The 20483-nt window shown below is 39.6% G+C and overlaps 1 protein-coding gene across 3 annotated transcripts in view; it reads left to right on the top strand.

Annotated features, from left to right (window-relative positions):
- The window catches only part of Cr1 (complement C3b/C4b receptor 1 (Knops blood group)), a 61753-nt gene that overhangs the window by 24022 nt on the left and 17248 nt on the right, over positions 1–20483 (top strand). For all 3 annotated transcript variants that reach the window (XM_027934631.2, XM_027934630.2, XM_027934632.2), the window contains 12 exons: positions 155–331; positions 425–527; positions 1642–1727; positions 3843–4061; positions 6480–6659; positions 7223–7322; positions 9603–9688; positions 12311–12709; positions 15155–15331; positions 15412–15514; positions 16773–16858; positions 19145–19372. In XM_027934631.2, the coding sequence (XP_027790432.2) occupies positions 155–331; positions 425–527; positions 1642–1727; positions 3843–4061; positions 6480–6659; positions 7223–7322; positions 9603–9688; positions 12311–12709; positions 15155–15331; positions 15412–15514; positions 16773–16858; positions 19145–19372 (1944 nt within the window). The remainder of the gene's footprint in view (positions 1–154; positions 332–424; positions 528–1641; positions 1728–3842; positions 4062–6479; positions 6660–7222; positions 7323–9602; positions 9689–12310; positions 12710–15154; positions 15332–15411; positions 15515–16772; positions 16859–19144; positions 19373–20483) is intronic.

Here is a 20483-nt window from a genome sequence, read left to right as displayed (position 1 = left end):
ATGTTATGTTTTGTGTGTGTGTGTGTGTGTGTGTGTGTTTTACCATCAATAAATAAGGGTGTCAGTCCACCTTAGTTATGATTCTTTTAGCCAGTTCACCATTGAGGAAAAATTCTTTCATATGATTAACAGCACTTTGGTTTTCTTTCCCCAGTGTGTCAGCCACCTCCAAAAATCCTGCACGGCGTGCATACTCCAAGCAATAAGGATCAGTTTTCCCCTGGGCAGGAAGTGTCGTACAGCTGTGAGCCTGGGTATGACCTCCTAGGAGCTGCTCTTCTGCGCTGCACACCTCAGGGAGACTGGAGTCCGGCTGCACCCATGTGTGCAGGTGCCTAGATTATTGTCTGGCTTGACATTTTTAGCTTGTGTCTTCAATCTCCACACACTACTATTATTTCTCTTTGGCTTTCTTTTTCCCTAGTGAAATCCTGTGATGACTTCCTGGACCAACTCCCCAATGGCCGTGTGCTAATTCCACTGAATCTCCAGCTGGGAGCAAAAGTGACCTTTGTTTGTGATGAAGGGTAAGTGTGAGCTTGCCTGACCTGCTGGCCCTCAAAGCTGAGATTAAGAGACTGTCCATACATTAAGATGTAGGAGGGAACCCACCTCCCCCGGCCATACCTTATCACTTCAGTTAATCCCTATCAGGGGATTAATTCACTAATTGGGTTAAGGTTCTCACAACCTAATCATTTCTCCTCTGAACCTTCTTGCATTGTCTCATGCATGAGCTTGTGGGGGACACCTCACATCTAAACCATGATATTAGCACACATGTAGCAGAGCACCAGGGCTCAAAATGCATTGAGAAATCTGGTTATTTCATACAAAAGTTGACTCCTCTTTTCTTTTCCCCTTTGAATAGTCAGACTTACTCATCAATAGCCCGACCTTCTGTTGTGAGCCTTCTTCACAGCCATCACAAGTGTAGAGACACCAGAACAATTTCCGTTCTCTGCTTTTTGATTCCAAACTGGGAGCTGATTTGCTTGTGCTCCAGGGTCAGGGTGGGGAAGAGGTTGCATTAAAAGGCTGGTTTGGGCGGGGCATGGTGGCACAGGCCTGTAATCCCAGCAACTTGGGAGGCTAAGGCAGGAGGATCTTGAATTCAAAGTCGGTCTCAGCAAAGGCGAGGTGCAAAGCAAGTCAGTGAGACCCCTGTCTCTAAAGAAAATACAAAATAGGGCTGGGGATGTGGCTCAGTGGTCAAGTGCCCCTGAGTTCAATCCCTGTACCAAAAAAAAAAAAAAAGGCCGGGTGGGGGGTTGGTTTGCAGCAGTGTGAGGGGTTCTGCTAGGTTCATCAAGGGATGATCAGTGAGGCTCTGAGTTTGGGTCCAGGGATCAGGAGATAGCAGCTGCATCGTGACTGCCTCCTTCACTTCAAGCCAGGACTATTATGTGACCAAGTTGCTGGACTTCACCATTCTACATTGCTCCCTGCAAGAAACTGTTTTTTTCCAGAATGACTTAACCTCTCACCTCTACCACCTGGTGGTTTCAGATTCTCAAAATTCTGATTTTTTTTTTTTTGTGTGTGTGTGGGGGAGGGTGGAATGGGAGGCTGGGCCTCAGATTAAGAACTGAATGGCAGTTGTCAGAAACATCCACTATTCACTCCCTTTTTCTCCTTTAGGTTTCAATTAAAGGGCAGTTCTGCTAGTCATTGTGTTTTGGTTGGAATGAAAAGCCTTTGGAATAACAGTGCCCCTGTGTGTGAACGTGAGTATGAGGAGTGACACTTTGAACCAATCTCTCTCCTTGATTTGTGTTGTATTTTGACCCAGAGACTCCCAGGATATGGCTCTTCTGCTTTCTAGTCTGAAATTGATACAATTTCCTTATTTTAATAGTATGTTCTTCTGAATCATTATGTGTGTCTCTTGGTTTTGGAACCACTAAATCAGTTTGTTATTTTGAATTCTAAGTTCTGTGTCATATTTTCTGTGTAGTTTGCCATTAGATCAGAAAAGATTAGATGATGTGAACCTTTGACAAGACTCTTTTTCTTTTTCTTTCCTACTTCATTCCTTCCTTATCTACCTTCTCCCATCTTTTTTTTTCTTGTTTTGTTCTGCCATCAAGGTAGAGTCCCTTTATAGTTTTCCTATTCATTTTCTGATACACAAAAACATGCATTCATTTGAACAATTACTTATTGAGCAGATATTATGTGCCCTATGTTCATATAGGTGGTGGAATTGTAGCAGGGATCAAGATGAGCTAATTCCCTGTCCCTGTGTTATTTATACTCAAATGAGGAGGCGGCCAACAAAAAAAAAATAAATAAATTAAATGCTATGGAGATAACAGATCACAGTAATGTGGGAGAGTGGGGGAACACATTAGACAAGGTAGGCAATTTGATACTCCTTGAACTCTCATAATCTGTATCTAGGGGCTGGGTATATAGCTTAGTTGGTAGAGTGCTTGCTTCACATGCACAAGGCCCTGGATTCAATTGTCAGCACTACCAAAAAAAAAAAAAAAAAATCTGTATCCACACAGAACATGCTGAGATTCAGAAATAACAAGCTGATTAAAAACTGAGTCTTATGTGTGCAGAGATACTACTGAATTCTCCTAGTTTCTCCATTTATATTTTGCTTCATTTCTTGATTCTAAAGATTGCCAGTACCATTTTCTTTTTGACAATCAAATTTTACTGAAATTTAGTGTTCTAAGAATCTACTTGTATATCTTATGGTGTTTTGATAGTAAAACTTGGTAAGAACTTACATAAATATAAATCTCTGCTGTCCAGGAAATCCAGTGTTCCTTGAAACCAGTGACAAATGGCTGACCTACTGTCATGCATGAGCACACTGTTATTGATAGTACCACAGACTTTCTCTTTATGTAACACTATTACTGTTTGAAGTAGCTTCATTCAAATTCCAAGTCTAGTTAGAAATGCCAATTAGAAGTGAGGCAGAGACTGTTCTAAACTCAAAAGCAGATACCAGAAAGAAGCAACAATTTGAAACCTGACAGAAAATAAAGGAGGAAAAAAACAACATATATCACAAACACATCAAGAGATTTTTTTTTTAAAACTCTGAGTGCATTCAGAGTTTTTTACAGTGACTTGTGTATGTTTCAATGCATGGTGACAGCACTAGTCTCATAATTGAGATGGATGATCAATATCAGTAAGTTTTCCAGGAAGGTTTCAGGTATTTAAGGTGAGCAGTACACATGCAATACATGTTAGAAGAATTTCCTAGCAAGGTAAGCTCCGTGGAGGACAAATACCTGCTCTGTGCTTTTTACCACTGGATCTCCAGGGCATCCATGAGTGGTTGACACAGAATTAGTGCTCAATTAACATATGTTGAGTAAATGAATGAGTTACCCTTCAAAATGGTTATATTTTTTCTTTAAAACTCTGAGTACTTAATTAAAGACACAAAGTTTCTGTTATCCAGAAAACTCAGCTATCTGGAAAATATAGGATAAGCAATATTTTTCAGTAAAATTTGAGATCTCATTTTGTACAGTCTGCCAGTCATCTTAGCTTTTTTTTTTTTTTTTTTTTTTTTTGTACTGGGGATTGAACTCAGGTGCATTCAACCACTGAGCCACAACTTCGGCTTTATTTTATTTAGAGACAGAGTCTCATTGCATTGCTAACTGCCTCGCCATTGCTGAGACTGGCTTTGAACTCACAATCCTCCTGTCTCAGTCTCCCGAGCTATTTGGGATTACAGGTGTGTACCACCGCACCCAGCTTCATCTTAGCATTTTTAAAAGTGGCACCAATCATAGCCCCTTACAATGGTAGAATACCTCTGACGAAATCCCTGAAAGAAACTGAAGCTCTTACCTTCTTTCCAGAAATCTTTTGTCCAAGTCCTCCAACTATCCTTAATGGGAGACACTCAGGAGCTTCTCTGGAAGTCTTTCCTTTTGGAACATCAGTGATTTACACATGTGATCCCCAACCAGACAGGGGGATCACCTTCAGCCTCTTTGGGGAGAGCACCATCCTCTGCACGAGCAACCACCAAGGGCATGGGGTTTGGAGTGGCCCTGCTCCTCGCTGTGTACTTCTGGGTAAGTGTATATTTCTCCATATCCCAAATGGGTTCTGAATCTCTAAACCAGATCCTCCAAATTTCTGCAATTACAGTGTGATATTTATTTGTGCACTTGACACAATTAAATGCCAAAGCAGTAATGAATGGTTCTAAGATATGTCAACATGTAAGATTTTCGTGGCCTTTGCTACCAGAGGGAAATTGGTAGTTGGTAGAAAGGTCCTTGATTAGAATTACAAAGAGCATAAGTTCAAATCATAAGAATCGAAAGCAAATTTCTATGACTCTTAAGTAGTGTAAGTCATACCATCTTCACAGGCTTTGGACAAAAGGATAGGCCAGCAGAGAATAAAGCCAGGCAAAAATCTATTTTAATGACCTAGTTGTATATACAGGGTCATATATAATGACCCTGTATATTCTCCTTGAAAAGTGGGCTGCATTGTAGACACACTGCAAAGATTCCTTTAGCCTCCTTGAGCTAAGTTCTTTTTTTGTTTTGTTAGTTTTGTTTTGGGTACTAGAGATTTAACCCAGAGGTGCTTTAGCACTGAACCACATCCCCAGCCTTTTTTTTTTTTTTTTTTTTGAAACAGTGTCTTGCTGAGGCTAGTCTTAAACTCAAGGTCCTCCTGCCTCAGTCTTCCAAGCCTCTGGGATTACAGACGTCACCACCATGTCCAGCTCCTTAAGCTAAATTCTACATTAAAATAAGACTTATCTTCTCCTTAGATCCGGGCTAGAGCTTAAAGCTTCTCAGTTCAGTGGAAAGAAAAAACAAGGGGAAAATGCAAAATAAAGAGATTTTTATTCATTTCTAACTTCTGGGGAAGGTTGATGAAGACAAACAGCACCCCAAGACATTCACCTTTGAGGAGGTGAGGATAGAAAGGAGGAAGCAAATTGAAAAAGGGACCCTAACCTTGGCATAACACACACTGACCCCTGGGGAATAGTGAGAGAGCGGAATAACTCTAAAAGGAAAAGGACCAAGCACTAGTCACTCTGAAGTCATTTCCCCCCCTCTCTCCCTGCCTCCAACACTATGCCTTTCACTTGGAGTGCACCCATGAGGCTGTGTATGAATGGGGATTCCTAATGCAGACTTACCCAGTCAACTGCGGACAGAGGCAGTCTTTTAAGCATTATGACATTTTCACCCCTCAGAACCCTGTTCTGGTTATCCTAGTTCTACCAGTTAGAATTGAGCCTGGAGATGCCTGCCTGACCAACGTCATGTGTGAATTTGCCTGAGATGACGGGTTTTGGTCATGACGGGTCTAGTTCATGGTCTTCATGAACTAGAAGCCAGGAGATTGAACATGCACACTCTAAGATGGAAAGGAAACAGATAAAACGGGATGATATATTTCTCATGAAAATGTATCTGGAAATGTACTGACTGTGTCTTGAAATTAAGACACATTTTTTTGTATTGAGAAAAATTAATTATGATCAAGAAATGAGAAATCGGGGCTGGGGTTGTGGCTCAGAGGAAGAGTGCTTGCCTGGCATGCATGAGGCACTGGGTTTGATCCTCAGCACCACATAAAAATCAAATAAAGATGTCATGTCCACCTACAACTAAAAAATAAAACTATTTAAAAGAATGAGAAATCAGTTTATAATAAATCTACTTGCAGAGAATTCCCTGCCTGCAGAATAAGCTCTGGTATGACAATCCTTCTTTGACTAGATCACTGTAAGGGAGGTAGAAAGACAGCTGAAATAGAAGCTAAGAGAGAAGGTGTTGCCAAAACCTTCTCTGTCCCCAAGCCTATATACTTTCCTGATTTTGTATAATATGAATCCAAAGTGAGTTTTTAACTTCTTGAGCCTAGAGCTTAATGGATGATAGGAGTGTGGAACTAAAGCTAGAGGTAGATCCAAAATTTACTTTGAGCAAAGTTCTCTTATAATGAAGAGTATAGGAGGAATAGGAGTTGGAGTTTGTTTTGTTTTAAGGAGAGGCTATTTATTCCCTCCTTATTGAAATGGCTGGTTCAGAAATCAGACATAGAAAACTGAAGGCTGGGAAGCCCAGGGCCAACCAACATCTTGAGTTCAGAACCACCCATGCTCATGAACTCTCCATTGGAGTTTTGATGTCTTGAAGTACAAGGAAACCAGACAGGACAGGTGGAACCTGAGCATAGGCATCTTTCAGGCTCTCAAAAACTATAAAAAAAATTAAATTGGAGTGATCTTTGCATTAAGTTATATAAGCAGAAAGATCAAACAGCAGACCAGCCTTTCAGATCTTATGTTTTCTGATGTCCTTCTGTGAATCAAACATTCCCTCCCGATATCAGAAGGAAATTATTTTTCTAGAACCAGGAATTTATTTTCTTCTGGCATCAAAACAAATAAGGGAGAGACACGAAGGAAAAGCATGTTTTGTTACTTCACATGTTCCTGGTTTCTTGTTCTCTAGGTTACTGTAAAACTCCTGGTCCTTTTCAGTTTGCTAAGTTGAAAACCCAAACCAAAGAATCTGAGTTTCCCATTGGGGCGTCCTTAGAGTTTGAATGCGGCCCTGGGTACTACAGGAGGTCGTTCTCTATCACGTGTCTAGAAAACTTGGTCTGGTCCAGTCCCAAAGATGTCTGCAAACGTGAGTAACTCAGCATTGGAGCTTTCTGGTGTCTGAAAAAGCATCCATAGGATCTGATTTAATTCTGGACATGAGAAAAAAAAAACCTTTTTTCAAAAAATGTTTGGGTGGGTGGGAATAAAAGTTGGTCTTGTCCATCATCTGTGATTATTGGTTGAAATGTTCATTTCACAAGAATGTTAAAGGAATGTTTGTGGAGATGTCCATTTCCTATGGGAAAGTAAAAAATGAGTGATTCTAGACCAGGAAAAAAAAATTGTGTAGGGAGATATATAGTCTCTTTGAATTTCTTGGTGGGAACAAATCCTTTGAGAAATTCAAAATATACTTGTATGAATGACCTTCATATTTGGTGAAGAATACTAGGCAGAGATAAAACGAATCTGGAAGGGGACTTCTTTTAGAAAGTGGTACTTAGATGGCTGATGATAAAAGACAGTTTGTGAGTTTCCTTAAAGTAACAAAAGCTGTTCCTCTCAACTGCCTAACTGCAGTCAGGTTGGGACTTCATGTGCTAAGAAAGTTCAGATGACTCTAGCTCCAAAACTGTTTCCTTCCTATAGGAAAATCATGTAAAACTCCTTCAGATCCTACGAACGGCTTGGTGCATGGAGACTCCGACACCCAGATTGGATCCAGAATTAATTATACGTGTAATAAAGGGTGAGTTGGCAGCGATATCTCTTAGCCCAAGAGCTCTGGAACAGCAATGCTACCTTCATGGCACATCTCAGAAAGGGCAACTAGCCTATTACTGCCTGGTATTAAAAGGTATAAACTCGTTTATTTAACTCCTGATTGAAATGAACAATAGTCTGATAAGATTAAGGGGAAATGTGTGTCCTTGCTGAAACCAGGGCAGTGTAGATAAGAAAAGTGAGGCATTCACTGGGAGGGGCTTGCAGTCAAAGCATAATAATAGCCAGGTGCAGTGATTCGTGCCTGCAAATCACAGAGACTTGGGAGGCTGAGGCAGGAGGATCACAAGTTCCAGGTCAACTTGGGCAACGTAGCGAGACCCTGTCTCAAAACATAAAAAGATCTGTGGATAAGGTCAATGGTAGAGTACCCCTGGGCTCAATCTGCCCAAATATAAATTTTAAAAAAATTAAGCATACCAACAACCCTGATGAAGAGCGCACATTCATATACTGCTGGGTGAAGGACAAGGTGAAGGACAGAGCCAGAATCAGATTTTCATGGTCAGCACTGTGCCACAAAAGGAGTGACTTAAAACAACAGAAATTCAGTGGTGGTGGTGGTGGGGGGGTGGGGGTGTTCTGTTTTGGAGACTAGATGTACCCAATCAAGATGTCGAGCTGAGGTGGAATTGTAGCTCAATGGTTGAGCACTTGCCTAGCACATATGAGGTACTGGATTTGGTCCTCAGCACCACATAAAAATAAATAAAGGTGTGTGTCCATCTTCAACTAAATAAAATTAAAATAATAATAATAATGTTGGCAGGACCCTACTTCCTTTGAAACCTCTTTGTAGAGACTTTCCTTTCTCTTCCTGCTTTCGCGTAGCCATCTTCCTTCTGTGTCTGTCCTCACAGAGTGTTCTGTGTGTGTGTGTGTATGTCCAGTGTTCTCTCTCTTTTTATAATACATCAGTCATGTAGATTAGGTCCCACTTTAATGAACTCACCTTAACTTGATTACATCTGCAAAGACCCTATTTCCAAATAAAATCACTTTCACAGGAATGGGAGAGGTATTACAATATCAACCACAAATCACTTTGAACAGAGTTCAGCCCCTAAGAGAGCCCCCTTTGAAAATGTCAAGCATGGAGAACTCACCAAGCATGGTACTGTGGTCAGTGCTTTCCCTTCCTCAGCACACAGAGAAGGTGCCACCTCACTCTCACTCTGAACGGGAACAGCGGATCAGTCTCAGAGTACAGGCAAAATCAGTGCTGCCATAGCAAGCTCTGGAAAGAAACCTGTGCTCTCTTATACACTTGACAGTTCATGGCTCACAAAGCCTAGTACCTGAATCTCACATGGTAAAATGAGAATAAATCTAAGCAATTGTGAAACTAAGAAAATTTTTCAATATGACAGAGACACTGAATATTGCAGAAAAAAATCAATCAGAACAAGAAGAGGAATTAATAAAATTCAGTGGAAAGGAAAAGCACGCTTAAGACAGCACCAGGATCCAAAGTACGTGTAATAAAAAATTCCAGAAAGTTAAATGAATTAGGTCCACTTAGTCATCACTAGGAAAACTTCTGCATTTCAGGCATGGCAGTTGGGGGGGGGGGGACAGTTTAAGAATCCAGGAATTAAAATTTTAATTTTAATTAAATACCTACCAAAGAAATTAACTTCTGTTGCCACCACCTGAGGCAGGAGGATCCCGAGTTCAAAGTCAGCCTCAGCAACAGGGAGGCGCTTAGCAACTCAGTGAACCCCCTGTCTCTAAATAAAATACAAAATAGGGCTGAGGATGTGGCTCAGTGGTAGAGTGCCCCTGAATTCAATCCCTGGTACCCCACCCCTGCAAAAAAAAAAAAAGGCTGCTAAATAGAACTGAAAGAACATCAAGTTTTGTGGTCCTTAAAAAGTCTCAAGTAGATGACATAGTCGTGTGGGTCATATTTATCAGAAAAGTGCAAATAAAGAGTAGCAATAGCATATGAGAAAAAATAGAATGGAATAAGAAAATTATTAAACACATGCATAAAAGGATGGTTTTATTTTGGTGCCTAGTATAATCCACAGTAAGGCCAAGAAATTAAGAAGCAGAGTTGTCCACTAGGAGTTAAAGAAGTATCCATTTTGATGGTGAAAGGATGGGAAAGAGAATTAAGAAATGCTGGATACAATAGCTAGGTAAGGATGGCCTTTAGACTCCCAAAATTGCCACACAGACATGTTGTAAGGGGCCTGATGGGATGTGCACACTATGATTTTTTTTCCTCTTTTGCCATAAGGTACCGACTCATTGGTCACTCGTCTGCTGAATGTATCATCTCAGGCAATATTGTCAATTGGAACACAGAGCCACCAATTTGTGAACGTGAGTTAAAATCTGCTTGCCCATTTATCCCACCAGTTATTCCTAGAGTTGCTCTCTCCCTTTGAATTACAAAGAATGAATCTCATTCCTCTTGGAAATAGTCTCTTTCCAATATTTGAAGAATATAGTTACATCCTTAAAACTGCTCACAGTGTTCCAAACATCTACACCCACCTGAATTTTCTTTATTTTGGTGTATAACTTGTTTTAAACTAAACTTCTCCCTCAGTATCTGCAGAAGATTGGTTCCAGGACCATCTGCAGATAACAAAATCCATGGATGCTCAAATCCTCTCTATAAATCGGCAGTGTTTACGTATAACCTATAGGTATCCTCATATACTTTAAATCAGCTCTAGATTACTTATAATATCTAATATAATGTAAATGCTATGTTAATAGTTTTTATCTTGTATTGTTTAGGGAATAATGACAAGGGAAAAAAATGTCTGTACCTGTTCAGACTTCTCAAATAGTTCGAATATTTTAAATCCCCCTTTGGTTCAAACTGTGGATTCAGAACCAGTGGCTATGGAGGGCTCATTGCATACTTCTCTGCTCATTTTGAACAGCTCCCAATTCCTCTTTGGTTGATGAAACACTTCCTAGTTTGAAGAGCATTCTCTTTAATGAAGTAAACAAAAACAAAGTTAGTTACTTCCTCTCTGTCAGCTCTTCAGATCACAGCATCTATTGAAGCAGAGCAGCTTAGCTTCCTCCTTATCCCTTGTCTGAACGGATGATGTGCCATCTTCCCTGTGAGCTGTTTGGAAGATGAGCTTCCCACTTTGAAGAGCATAGAGGAACGAGCAATTGCAATTTAACAAAGAGCATAAAAGAATATAATCCTGGGTTTGGTGATATCGTGGGGGCGTCAGCAACGTCAAGTCCAATTGGTAGGAGAATAAGTGGAACACACTCTGTAGAAGGCCAGTACAGGATGGATAGTCTTCAAAACTCTTCACTGCCTGCATCTTTTTTCCCCAGCGTTTAAAATTTAAGTACTTTTTTTTACATCATACATAAATGGAGCATATTTTTTCATTCTTCTGGTTGTACATGATGTAGAATCACACTGGTCTTGTAGTCATATATGCACAGAGGGTAATTATTATCTGATTCATTCTACTCTCCTTCATACCCCTATACTCCCTCCTCCCCCTTCATTCCCCTCTACCTAATCTAAAGTACCTCTATTCTTCCCTAGCCAGCCGCCCCCCTCATATCAGAGAAAACATTCAGCCTTTGGTTTTTTGGGATTGGCTTATTTCACTTACCATGATATTCTCCAGCTCCATCCATTTAACAGCAAATGTCATAATTTCATTCTTCTTTAAGGCTGAGTAATATTCCATTGTGTGTCTATATCACAGTTTCTTTATCCACTCATTTGTTGAAGGGTACCTAAGATTGTTCCATAATTTAGCTATTGTGAGTTGAACTGCTATAACATTGATTTGGCATGCATCTTTTAATCCAGTATTCTATTTTTTTTATTAATTCTTTTTTAAAAAGTACACAGGGTTTGCAAGGATATTGCTTTGTAAATATTATCAACATTACTGTTTGTGATTAAACAATGGTGGGAAAGTCATCTAAATGTTGAGCATCTTCTGGAATTAGTTTTAGGAACGGCATGTGTTCTACTATAAAAGTAAAAAAAAAAAAATGCTTAAAATACACCAGAATGAGTTATGGAGTCAATAGAGACAATTCTTTGAAATGGGATCATATAGCACATCCCTATACTGGCATATTATTCATCCAGCAAAGATTATTTTTTTAAAAATATGCTTTGTGAGGGGGGCATCTATGTGGGAGTTTACATGAAAGGTTACATATTAGCTAGCTGTATTTTCTAGGAAATGGCTTTAAAGATGATTTTAACTATATTTTATACAATTTCTCCAATAAATTTCTTCTTCTTAAATATATTCTTAAAGATTTAGAGAAATAAGTTCCCAATATGAGGTTTATCTGACAATAAGTAATAAAAATATCTTATTTATTCTAGAATGACTTGAAATGCCTAGGAGTCAGCTATTATTTGAGAATTAAATTTGTCCATAAAATTAGCTGTGCTTCATATTTTTTAAGGAGTAGCATTGTAATACATTTTCCCCATTTCTTCTGTATTGAGTCAACATTGCCAAAATATATCTTTATTCCTAATAAGTTCATTTTCAAATTTACATACAGCAAGACACAGTATGACATCTGAATCAGCAATTAGAACACTTGATAAAGCTATTTTACTATATGCTTTACATATTAGTAACCAATACAATAAAACCAAATGCCTTCTACAGAGAAAGAAAGAAATTAACAATGTTGGAAGTTAAATCCTCATTTAAAATGAGAAACAAATAGTGGGATATAATAATATATGAACACATTTTTTGAAGTAGTGGTAACTAGAAAAAGCACAGCCCATAATACTATGGTCACCTAATCTGCAACTGTGCAAAAAAAATCATATCCCTATATTAGCAAAGATGAGAGAACAGTATTGTAAATGCATAATTTTTGGCAATTTGGAGATGTTTTTAACTGATTATCAAAATTTATAGTTAAATATAACTTTAAGAAATTAATGTTTTGCTGAACTTGTTCTTTGCCCAGGGATTCCTTGTGAGCCACCTCCGGCCATTGCCAATGGAGATTTCATTAACACCAATGGAGAAGATTTCCTCTACGGAATGGTGGTGACCTATCGCTGTAATGGTGCAGACAGAGGGAGAAAGCTGTTTCACCTCGTGGGAGAGCCCTCCATATACTGCACCAGCCATGACAATCAAGTTGGCGTTTGGAGCGGCCCTCCCCCAGTGTGCATCGTACCTAATAAATGCACCCCTCCACACGTTGAAAATGCAATAATGCTAACTGAAAACAGAAGCTTATTTTCCTTAAATGAAATAGTGGAGTTTGGATGTCAGCCTGGCTTTGTCATGAAAGGACCCACCCAGGTGCAGTGCTGGCCCCAAAACAAATGGGAGCCAGAGTTACCAAGCTGCTCCAGGGGTGAGTCTGGCTGAGGCTTAGGAGAGGCCTAAAGGGCATGATTGTTGGTGGACTGGGAGATTAATGTGCGCTCTGGAAGAGGGATGTGTGGTAAGCAGGTTGAAGAGTAAATATGAGGGGAAGGAGCATGAAATTAGGGGGTGCATGCCTGTCCATTAGTACGTGTGTGTGCATGTGCACTTGAGTATATTCCCCTTCATTTTGAGAAGCAAAAGCTTAATTAGCCAAGAAAGGAGATCTCTGGGACACTCCCGTTGACATTCTTGGGCACAGTCCCAGCTGCCCTCTCTATACTGACGAATGTTATGGACCTTCTCCATGCAGGCCATGTGACACGTCATAGGCATCCTCTCACTTTGCCTCTTAGAACAACACTTGGAAAGAGTGCTATTCGCATACTCATTCTATAGTGAAGCTAGTTTGGTCTTTTGGAGGCTAAATGAATTGTCCAAGTCACATGCCACTAAGTGACACACTCAGAATTTTTAAAAAGCAATTGTGTCAGACACCAGGGTCTGACTGCTCTGCTTCTTGCCCTGCTTCTGTCTTCATCTATCAGTGAGAGAAAGAGACTAGCTTATGAAAACAGATACAGCATCAGAATCATGGCAGACACCTTAGAGTTTGTCTATAATGGTCCACTTCCAACATTTTTCCCTTGGGAATCTGAAGTGAAGAGCAAAATAACTTGCTCAAAAGTCCAACAGGTTTTCCACTCATAGACATAGATTAGTTGATGTTAAAATGTTCTGAGGCTGTCAAAGTGTTAAAAATGTTAAAGTGTTAAAAATGTTAAAATGTTAGAGTGTTAAAATGTTAAAGTGTTCTGAGCTGGGCTTGGTGGCTCATGCTTGTAATCCCAGCAGCTTGGGAAACTGAGACAGGAGGCTCAAGAGTTCAAAGCCAGCCTCAGCAACTTAGCAAGGCCTTAAGCAACTCAGCGAGATCCTGTCTCAAAAAACAAACAACAACAACAACAAAAACATATATTTAAAAAGGGCTGGGAATGTGGTTCAGTAGTTAAGCACCTCTGGGTTCAATCCCCAGTACCAAAAAAAAAAAAAAAAAGAAAGAAAGTAAGAAAGATGTGTTCTGAGGCCCTAGGCACCCACCACAAGGGCCATAAGTCAAGGTACACTCTAAGTCTCTAAATAATATGTCCTCTTATTACAAGGACTGGCTTATTGGGGGATTTCTTTTTCTTGATGGCTCGACTTATGTTCTTCTGTCTCAATAGTTGCTTAGCAGTGAACTGGGAGGTGTTATGGCTAATACTTAGGGATAGGGAAGGATCTGAGAATTCTTCCACCAAACCATGTGTGCAGTCACTAAGAGAGCAGCTTAGAGGACAGAGAAATGTAAGCATGTCTAGAGGACTGTACATTAGTCACAGTGTGCTATAAGGAGGAAGGGAAAATAGGCTCGGGTCTAGGCAACCTTCTCATAACCTGAGCCATAAGGTTGAAAATCAGGATTGCCTTCCTAGGACATATGCAGGTGGAGAATCCACCAGGACTCATAATTCTGTACTGGATAGTCAGAGCTAGGAGAAGGAACCTCATGACTTAGAGACTTACGAGTGAATTAAGACCTTATCTGGAAAATTGGGTTTTATTTCTCTACCTCTTACTAGCTATAAGGCCTTGTTACATCTCTTCGTAAAACTGCTACCTCAGTAAAATGGGGGGGGTGGCATATCATTTGATGTTCTCTGTAATACTTGAACCCATCTGTATTAGTCAGCTTTCTGTTACTATAACAAATACTGACATAAGTCAACTTGTAGAGAAAGAAAATGATTGTTTTGTCTCACACTATAGAAGGTCTCACTCCATGGTTGGTTTTTCCTATTGCTTTGGGGCAGTACATCCTGGTGGAGAGCAGATAGTGAAGCACACTGTTCACTTCACTTCATGTTGGGGACATGAAAGAGAAGAAGAGAAAGACCAGGGTCCCACAATCCCCTTTGAAGCCACACCCCTAATGCCCTAAAACTCCACCAGGCCTCAGCTCTTTTTTTTTTTTTTTTTTTTTATCTGACCTGGAACCCCATCCACAAAGACTTTAGATGCTGGACACAGGTCATGTTATTATTTTTTTAGTTTTTAAAATTTTTTTGTAGTTGTAGATGGACAGAATGCCTTTATTTTATTTGTTTATTTTTATGTGGTGCTAAGGATCCAACCCAGTACCTCACTTGCTAGGCAAGTGTTCTGCCACTGAGCTACAGCCCCAGCCCAGGTCCAACTCTTAAAGGTTCCTCTACCTCCCAGTCTTACCCCTGGCTGGGGACCAAGCCTTTAACAGATGGGCCTTTGGGAGACATTCCATGTCCAAATTACTGCAGCCTTTAAATACTATTTCCCAACTCCTTGAAAAGTTTAGGGGTTAGCACAGCATTTCTCCAAAACAAACATAGAATTTGGACTTATTCTTTCCACATAGGGTGTCAGCCACCCCCAGAAATCCTGCATGGTGTGCATACCCCAAGCCACGAGGATAACTTTTCCCCTGGGCAGGAAGTGTTCTACAGCTGTGAGCCAGGGTATGACCTCAGAGGGGCTGCTTCTCTGCGCTGCACACCCCAAGGAGTCTGGAGTCCAGCTGCCCCCACGTGTACAGGTGAATAGACTCATTGGGTTTTCAGATCATTCTCTTTGCCCCTCACACACAGTCTTAACTTCTTCTTCTTTTTCTCCTAGTGAAATTATGTGATACATTCCCAGGCCACATCCCTAATGGTCGTGTGCTATTGCCACTTACTTTACAGCCTGGGGCAAAAGTGACCTTCATTTGTGATGAAGGGTGAGTATGACTCATCATAGAAACCAGACAACGAGGGTTAACTTGAACTCCAGGGTTAATACAAGAAAGAGGCAGCTGACCTAGTAGAAAAGAAGTATCCAAGGAGGTAACTTCTGGAAGGATAGTTTTGAAATCAGGGCAGAGACTCAGTGGCACCTCTATAGGAGACAAGAAAAAAATAACACATGTAATTCAATGTTAAGCACAAACACAGATACAATTGCTGATCTTGAGTATTGGGGTGGAATTTGAAGTAAATGGATAAATAGTTATTTGGAGGCAGAAAAGCAATGTTATGGAAAGTTTGCTAGAAAAAAATGTTTGATGAATAAAACAAAAATTGCCAACTGATAAGTCAGATAAAGTTTAAGACAGTTAAAATCAATCCATAGTGGAATTCATAATAGTGTATGGATGAGTGTGTTTTCAATCATATGTCTTCATATCAGTGGTGGCTTTGATAGCGGGATCATAACAGTCAATCCTCCTGTTTGAGGTGGTCTATAAATGTTTATGTGAATCTACTCCTGTTGGTGGTTTGCACTGTCAGTCTGTGAGACCCAGATTAGGCAATGAAGAGGTTAATTTTAATAATTTGCAAGGAATCTTTGGCATTTATAAAGTCTACTACCTAATAATGATTTCTGATTTCAGAATGATTTGAGATTTCAGAAGATTTCAGAAGAACCACAGAATCCAACAATAGCATTTCAGGGTGCAGAGACTCCTCCTCCTCTCACACTTCTTTTCCTAGGTCATTTAGTTCCCTGTGTTCCCATGAGCCTCCTTCTGGCCCATTACATTTATAATGCCTAGGAGAACAAAGCCTTATCCTCTTTACACATGTTCTCTGCTTTGCTGTTGTTCCTCCTGACCCTGCAATGAAAATTAGCAGGATTCAGCAGGCCATCAGTGAGAGGTGGTCTCTGAATGTTATGAGTCTTGGGCACCTGGGGAAAACCTGGTCCTATGTCCCTAGGTGATATTGGGCCTGTATGAGACTATCTGACAATTAAGACACCAACTCGGATCACTTTGCCAGTCCCAGGGTACTGAGATTCTTTAGAAATGTTGGCTTCTGAGTGTCTGCCAGCTACTGAATACAGATTCTAAGGAATTGAGAATTTTAGCTGGGCCTGCACCTAAGAACCAAATCCTCTTTAGGCTGAAGTGAGGAAGCTGAGCATCTATTACTGATAAGATACAGGGCGAGATGGAAATGGCTCACTTGCTTTATTTATTTATTTATTTTCTTAAGGTTTCGATTAAAAGGCAACTCTGCTAGTCATTGTGTCATGGCTGAAATGAAAAGCATTTGGAATAGCAGTGCTCCTGTGTGTGAACGTGAGTAGAAAGAATAACTATGCACCTTGGATAGCTGTCCTAATTTTTTTTTCCTGTTTGTTTCACCTCATGAAATTACCTTATCTTCTGGATCTTTAAGCTATTGATTAAAAAAATACTTCTTTATTGGAAAAATTTCAAGAGAGGTCTTATAGGTTTTATAGATTATGTGTTTATGACACTAATCTATAAATACATAGTTTGAGGATAATGTTGAATTTGTGCAAAAAATGCAAGGAAAAACTTGAGGACATAAAGGTACACCAGATTTTATTTGTTCATTTATTTATTAGTTGTGTAGTTAAGGAGTAATCTCTCTTAAATTTTTATGCACTTTTATCTCTTCATGTATCTCAGCATTTATTCAACCTGGTCTCCTGTGGTATTCACTGACTGAGGGCTACCCATGCATCAGTTCTTTCTATGTGTGGAAAGAGTAATAAACACAAAAAGACTCATCTCTGCTTTTATGACATTTATTTTCTAATGGGAAAGAGACAATAGACAGGAAAATAAATAAGTAAAATTTTTTTAAAATATTAGAATATATAAAATGGTATGTTCAATAGTGATGAGACATAGAGAAAATAAAAGAGTTAATATGATAAATTATCATGGGAGCTAGAGTTGTGAGCCAGTATTTGAAATGATGAGGTACCCACATTTCTAAACCACATACTAAAAGAAAACATGATAAAGATTCAGAAATTGATAAACAGAAAAGTACATGTCTTATATACAAGACATTACCAGTGTATCCTACCCTGTGTCCTAGAACAAGGAAAGATTTTTTTGAATTATTTTTTTTCTTGTTGATTGGAAAATGTTTATTTAAATATGGATTTTGTTAAAATATCTTGATAAAAATGTATTTGTATATGTTGTATAGTGAACATTATAGTGAAACTTTATAAGAACATTCAATACATAGGGAACTCAGATAGCCAACAAACTCAATCTTTCAGAGACACATAAAACTGAAAGTAGTTATATAAGTAAATTTTGGAAAAACACAGATGGACACAACTCAGATATGAGAAATCCATCTTTGATGTATCTAAGATCTTTATTTTATTTATGCACAATTTTGATAAACTTGAATTCCTAAATTCACCTCAGGATTAGAAGCATCAAGTTAATTTCCAGAAGAGAACTGCTTCAAACACATACACTAAAACCAGGAAGACATGACTACAGATAATTTTTAAGATAAAACCAAAAGGTGGGTTGCACACGGTGGCTCAGGCCTGTAATCCCAGTGGTTAGGGAGGCTGAAACAGGAGGACCACAAGTTCAAAGCCAGCCTCAGCAAAAAGCAAGGTGCTAAGCAATTCAGTGAGATGCCCCCCCCCCCAGCCCTATACAAAATAGGGCTGGGGGAGGCTGGGGATGTGGCTCAAGTGGTAGCGCGCTTGCCTGGCATCATGCGTGGGGCACTGGGTTCGATCCTCAGCACCACATAAAAATAAAAGAAAGATGTTGTGTACACCGAAAACTAAGAAATAAATATTAAAAAATTCTCTCTCTCTCTCTCTCTCTCTAAAAAATAGGGCTGGGAATGTGGCTCAGTGGTGGAGTGCCCTTGGTAATCTATAATTACCAATATTTTCTGGTGACACCATTCCATATTTGGTATTGGTTCTGATGATAATGGTCTTGAGTCACCAAGAGAGATTTATATCTACTAAAGATGATAATATATGCCTCATAAACTTCACAAAAACTTCCCTGGAACTTAAGGTCTCTGAGGACCCAGACTGTCTCATACTCCATTGTCAACACCAAACTCTTTCTATGCCTGATTTAAAATAGGTAATCAAATGGCTGCCTAAAAAATTAATTACTTTCTGAACTCATTAAAAACTTAGCTACTTAAGGGATCCAGGCTTGTGTTAAAAACAAAAACAAAAATAAAAACAACTTTTGGGCTTTTGCAAAAAACGATTAGGTTTTACCTCAGTTCATTCTCAGCAAAAGTCTCAGATTCAGGGGGCTGGGGTTGTGGCTCAGTGGTAGTGCCCTCACTTAGCACGGGTGAGGGCCTGGGTTCGACCCTCAGCATCACATAAAAATAAAATAAATAAAGGTATTGTTTCCAACTACAACTAAAAAATAAATATTTTTTTAAAAGTCTCAGATTCAATTTCATCCACCTTAGATGTGTTCTTTCTAAAAGAAAAAAAAAACTATTAATAATAGTCACAGGGCACCAGTATTATATTTCTTATCTTTATTGACATTCTATTTAAGTTCTAGTAGAACTTAAAACTCTTGTCTTCTTTCTAGAAATATTTTGTCCAAGTCCTCCAGCCATCCTTAATGGGAGGCACACGGGAACTGCTTTGCAAGATATTCCATATGGAAAAGAAATATCTTACTCATGTGACCCCCACCCAGACAGAAGGATGACCTTCGACCTCATTGGGGAGAGCATCATCCGCTGCACAAGTGACAATCAAGGCAATGGGATTTGGAGCAGCCCTGCCCCTCGCTGTGAACCTTCTATTACTTCTGGTCAGTATCCACTTCCACATATCTGAATGGGTTGACAATCTAAGCAAGACTTTCCACATTTCTGTAGCTACAGTCAATTTTGCTTGTGAACATGACTTTGTTATGAATGGCAGAGACAGTAATACCTCTCAGGTGAATAACATTTAGAGCGGCTGGGTTCCTGGTACAGTGGTGCGGTCCTACCTGTATATAGTCTCAGATACTTGAGAGGCTGAGACCGGAGGACTACTTGAGCCCAGGAGTTCAAGACCAGCCTGGGCAACATAGTGAGACGCCTTCTAAAAAAAAATTAAAAATAAAAATAAAAAGCCAACTTGTTGTAAGGTCAAGTAGGTAGAATTCTGGCGTTTCTTCCTGTAGGATAAGAATGGGATAAGAGCATGAAGAGGGGTGGAGAGAGTCAGTGAGGTCCCGTTTCTGTTGAAAATGTTTTCAAATCCCTGAAAAACAATGTGGAAGGAAATACTCTTGTGACATCTCTACTACCAGTTGTCTTTACACTGAACAGACAGGAGCACTGAGCAAAAAGCACATGTCAATAGCATACTTTACCATGGGACTGGTAATGCTACAGAAGAAATTTTTAAAACTCAGATGTCAGTATTTACATGCTTTTTGTTACTGGCAATGTTTTGTTCAAGCCACTGCCTGGATTTGGATGATCCTCCACCTCACCATTAACAAAGGTAGCTCAGGCTGGGCGTGGTGGCACATGCCTCTAATCCCAGAAGTTCAAGAGCCTGAGGCAGAAGGATTGGAAGTTCAAAGCCAGCCTCAGCAGTTTAGCAATGCCCTGCCTCAAAATTAAATGATAATAATAATAATAATAGCTAGGCATGTGGCTCAGTGGTTAAGCACTCCTGAGTTCAATCCCCAGTACCAAAAAAAAAAGTCTCTCAGGATGCCTTGGGGATGTGGAGGCTAAGGTTGTACTCTTGGTCTATGTGGCTTTTTCCTTTTATATAACCATTTGGCTTTAAATAACTGTACCAGGTAATCTTTGGTTCCTTTGTGGCTGTGATCGCTCACACAAAGTCTCTTCCTCCAGTAAGGACAGAACAGCATTGAACTGATAGTTTGTGGATACTTATAGTACTTCTGAAAAAGTTTG

The sequence above is a fragment of the Marmota flaviventris genome, chromosome 12, assembly GCF_047511675.1.
Source record: "Marmota flaviventris isolate mMarFla1 chromosome 12, mMarFla1.hap1, whole genome shotgun sequence".
NCBI lineage: Eukaryota > Metazoa > Chordata > Mammalia > Rodentia > Sciuridae > Marmota > Marmota flaviventris.
This window is presented reverse-complemented; position numbering and strand designations above follow the sequence as displayed.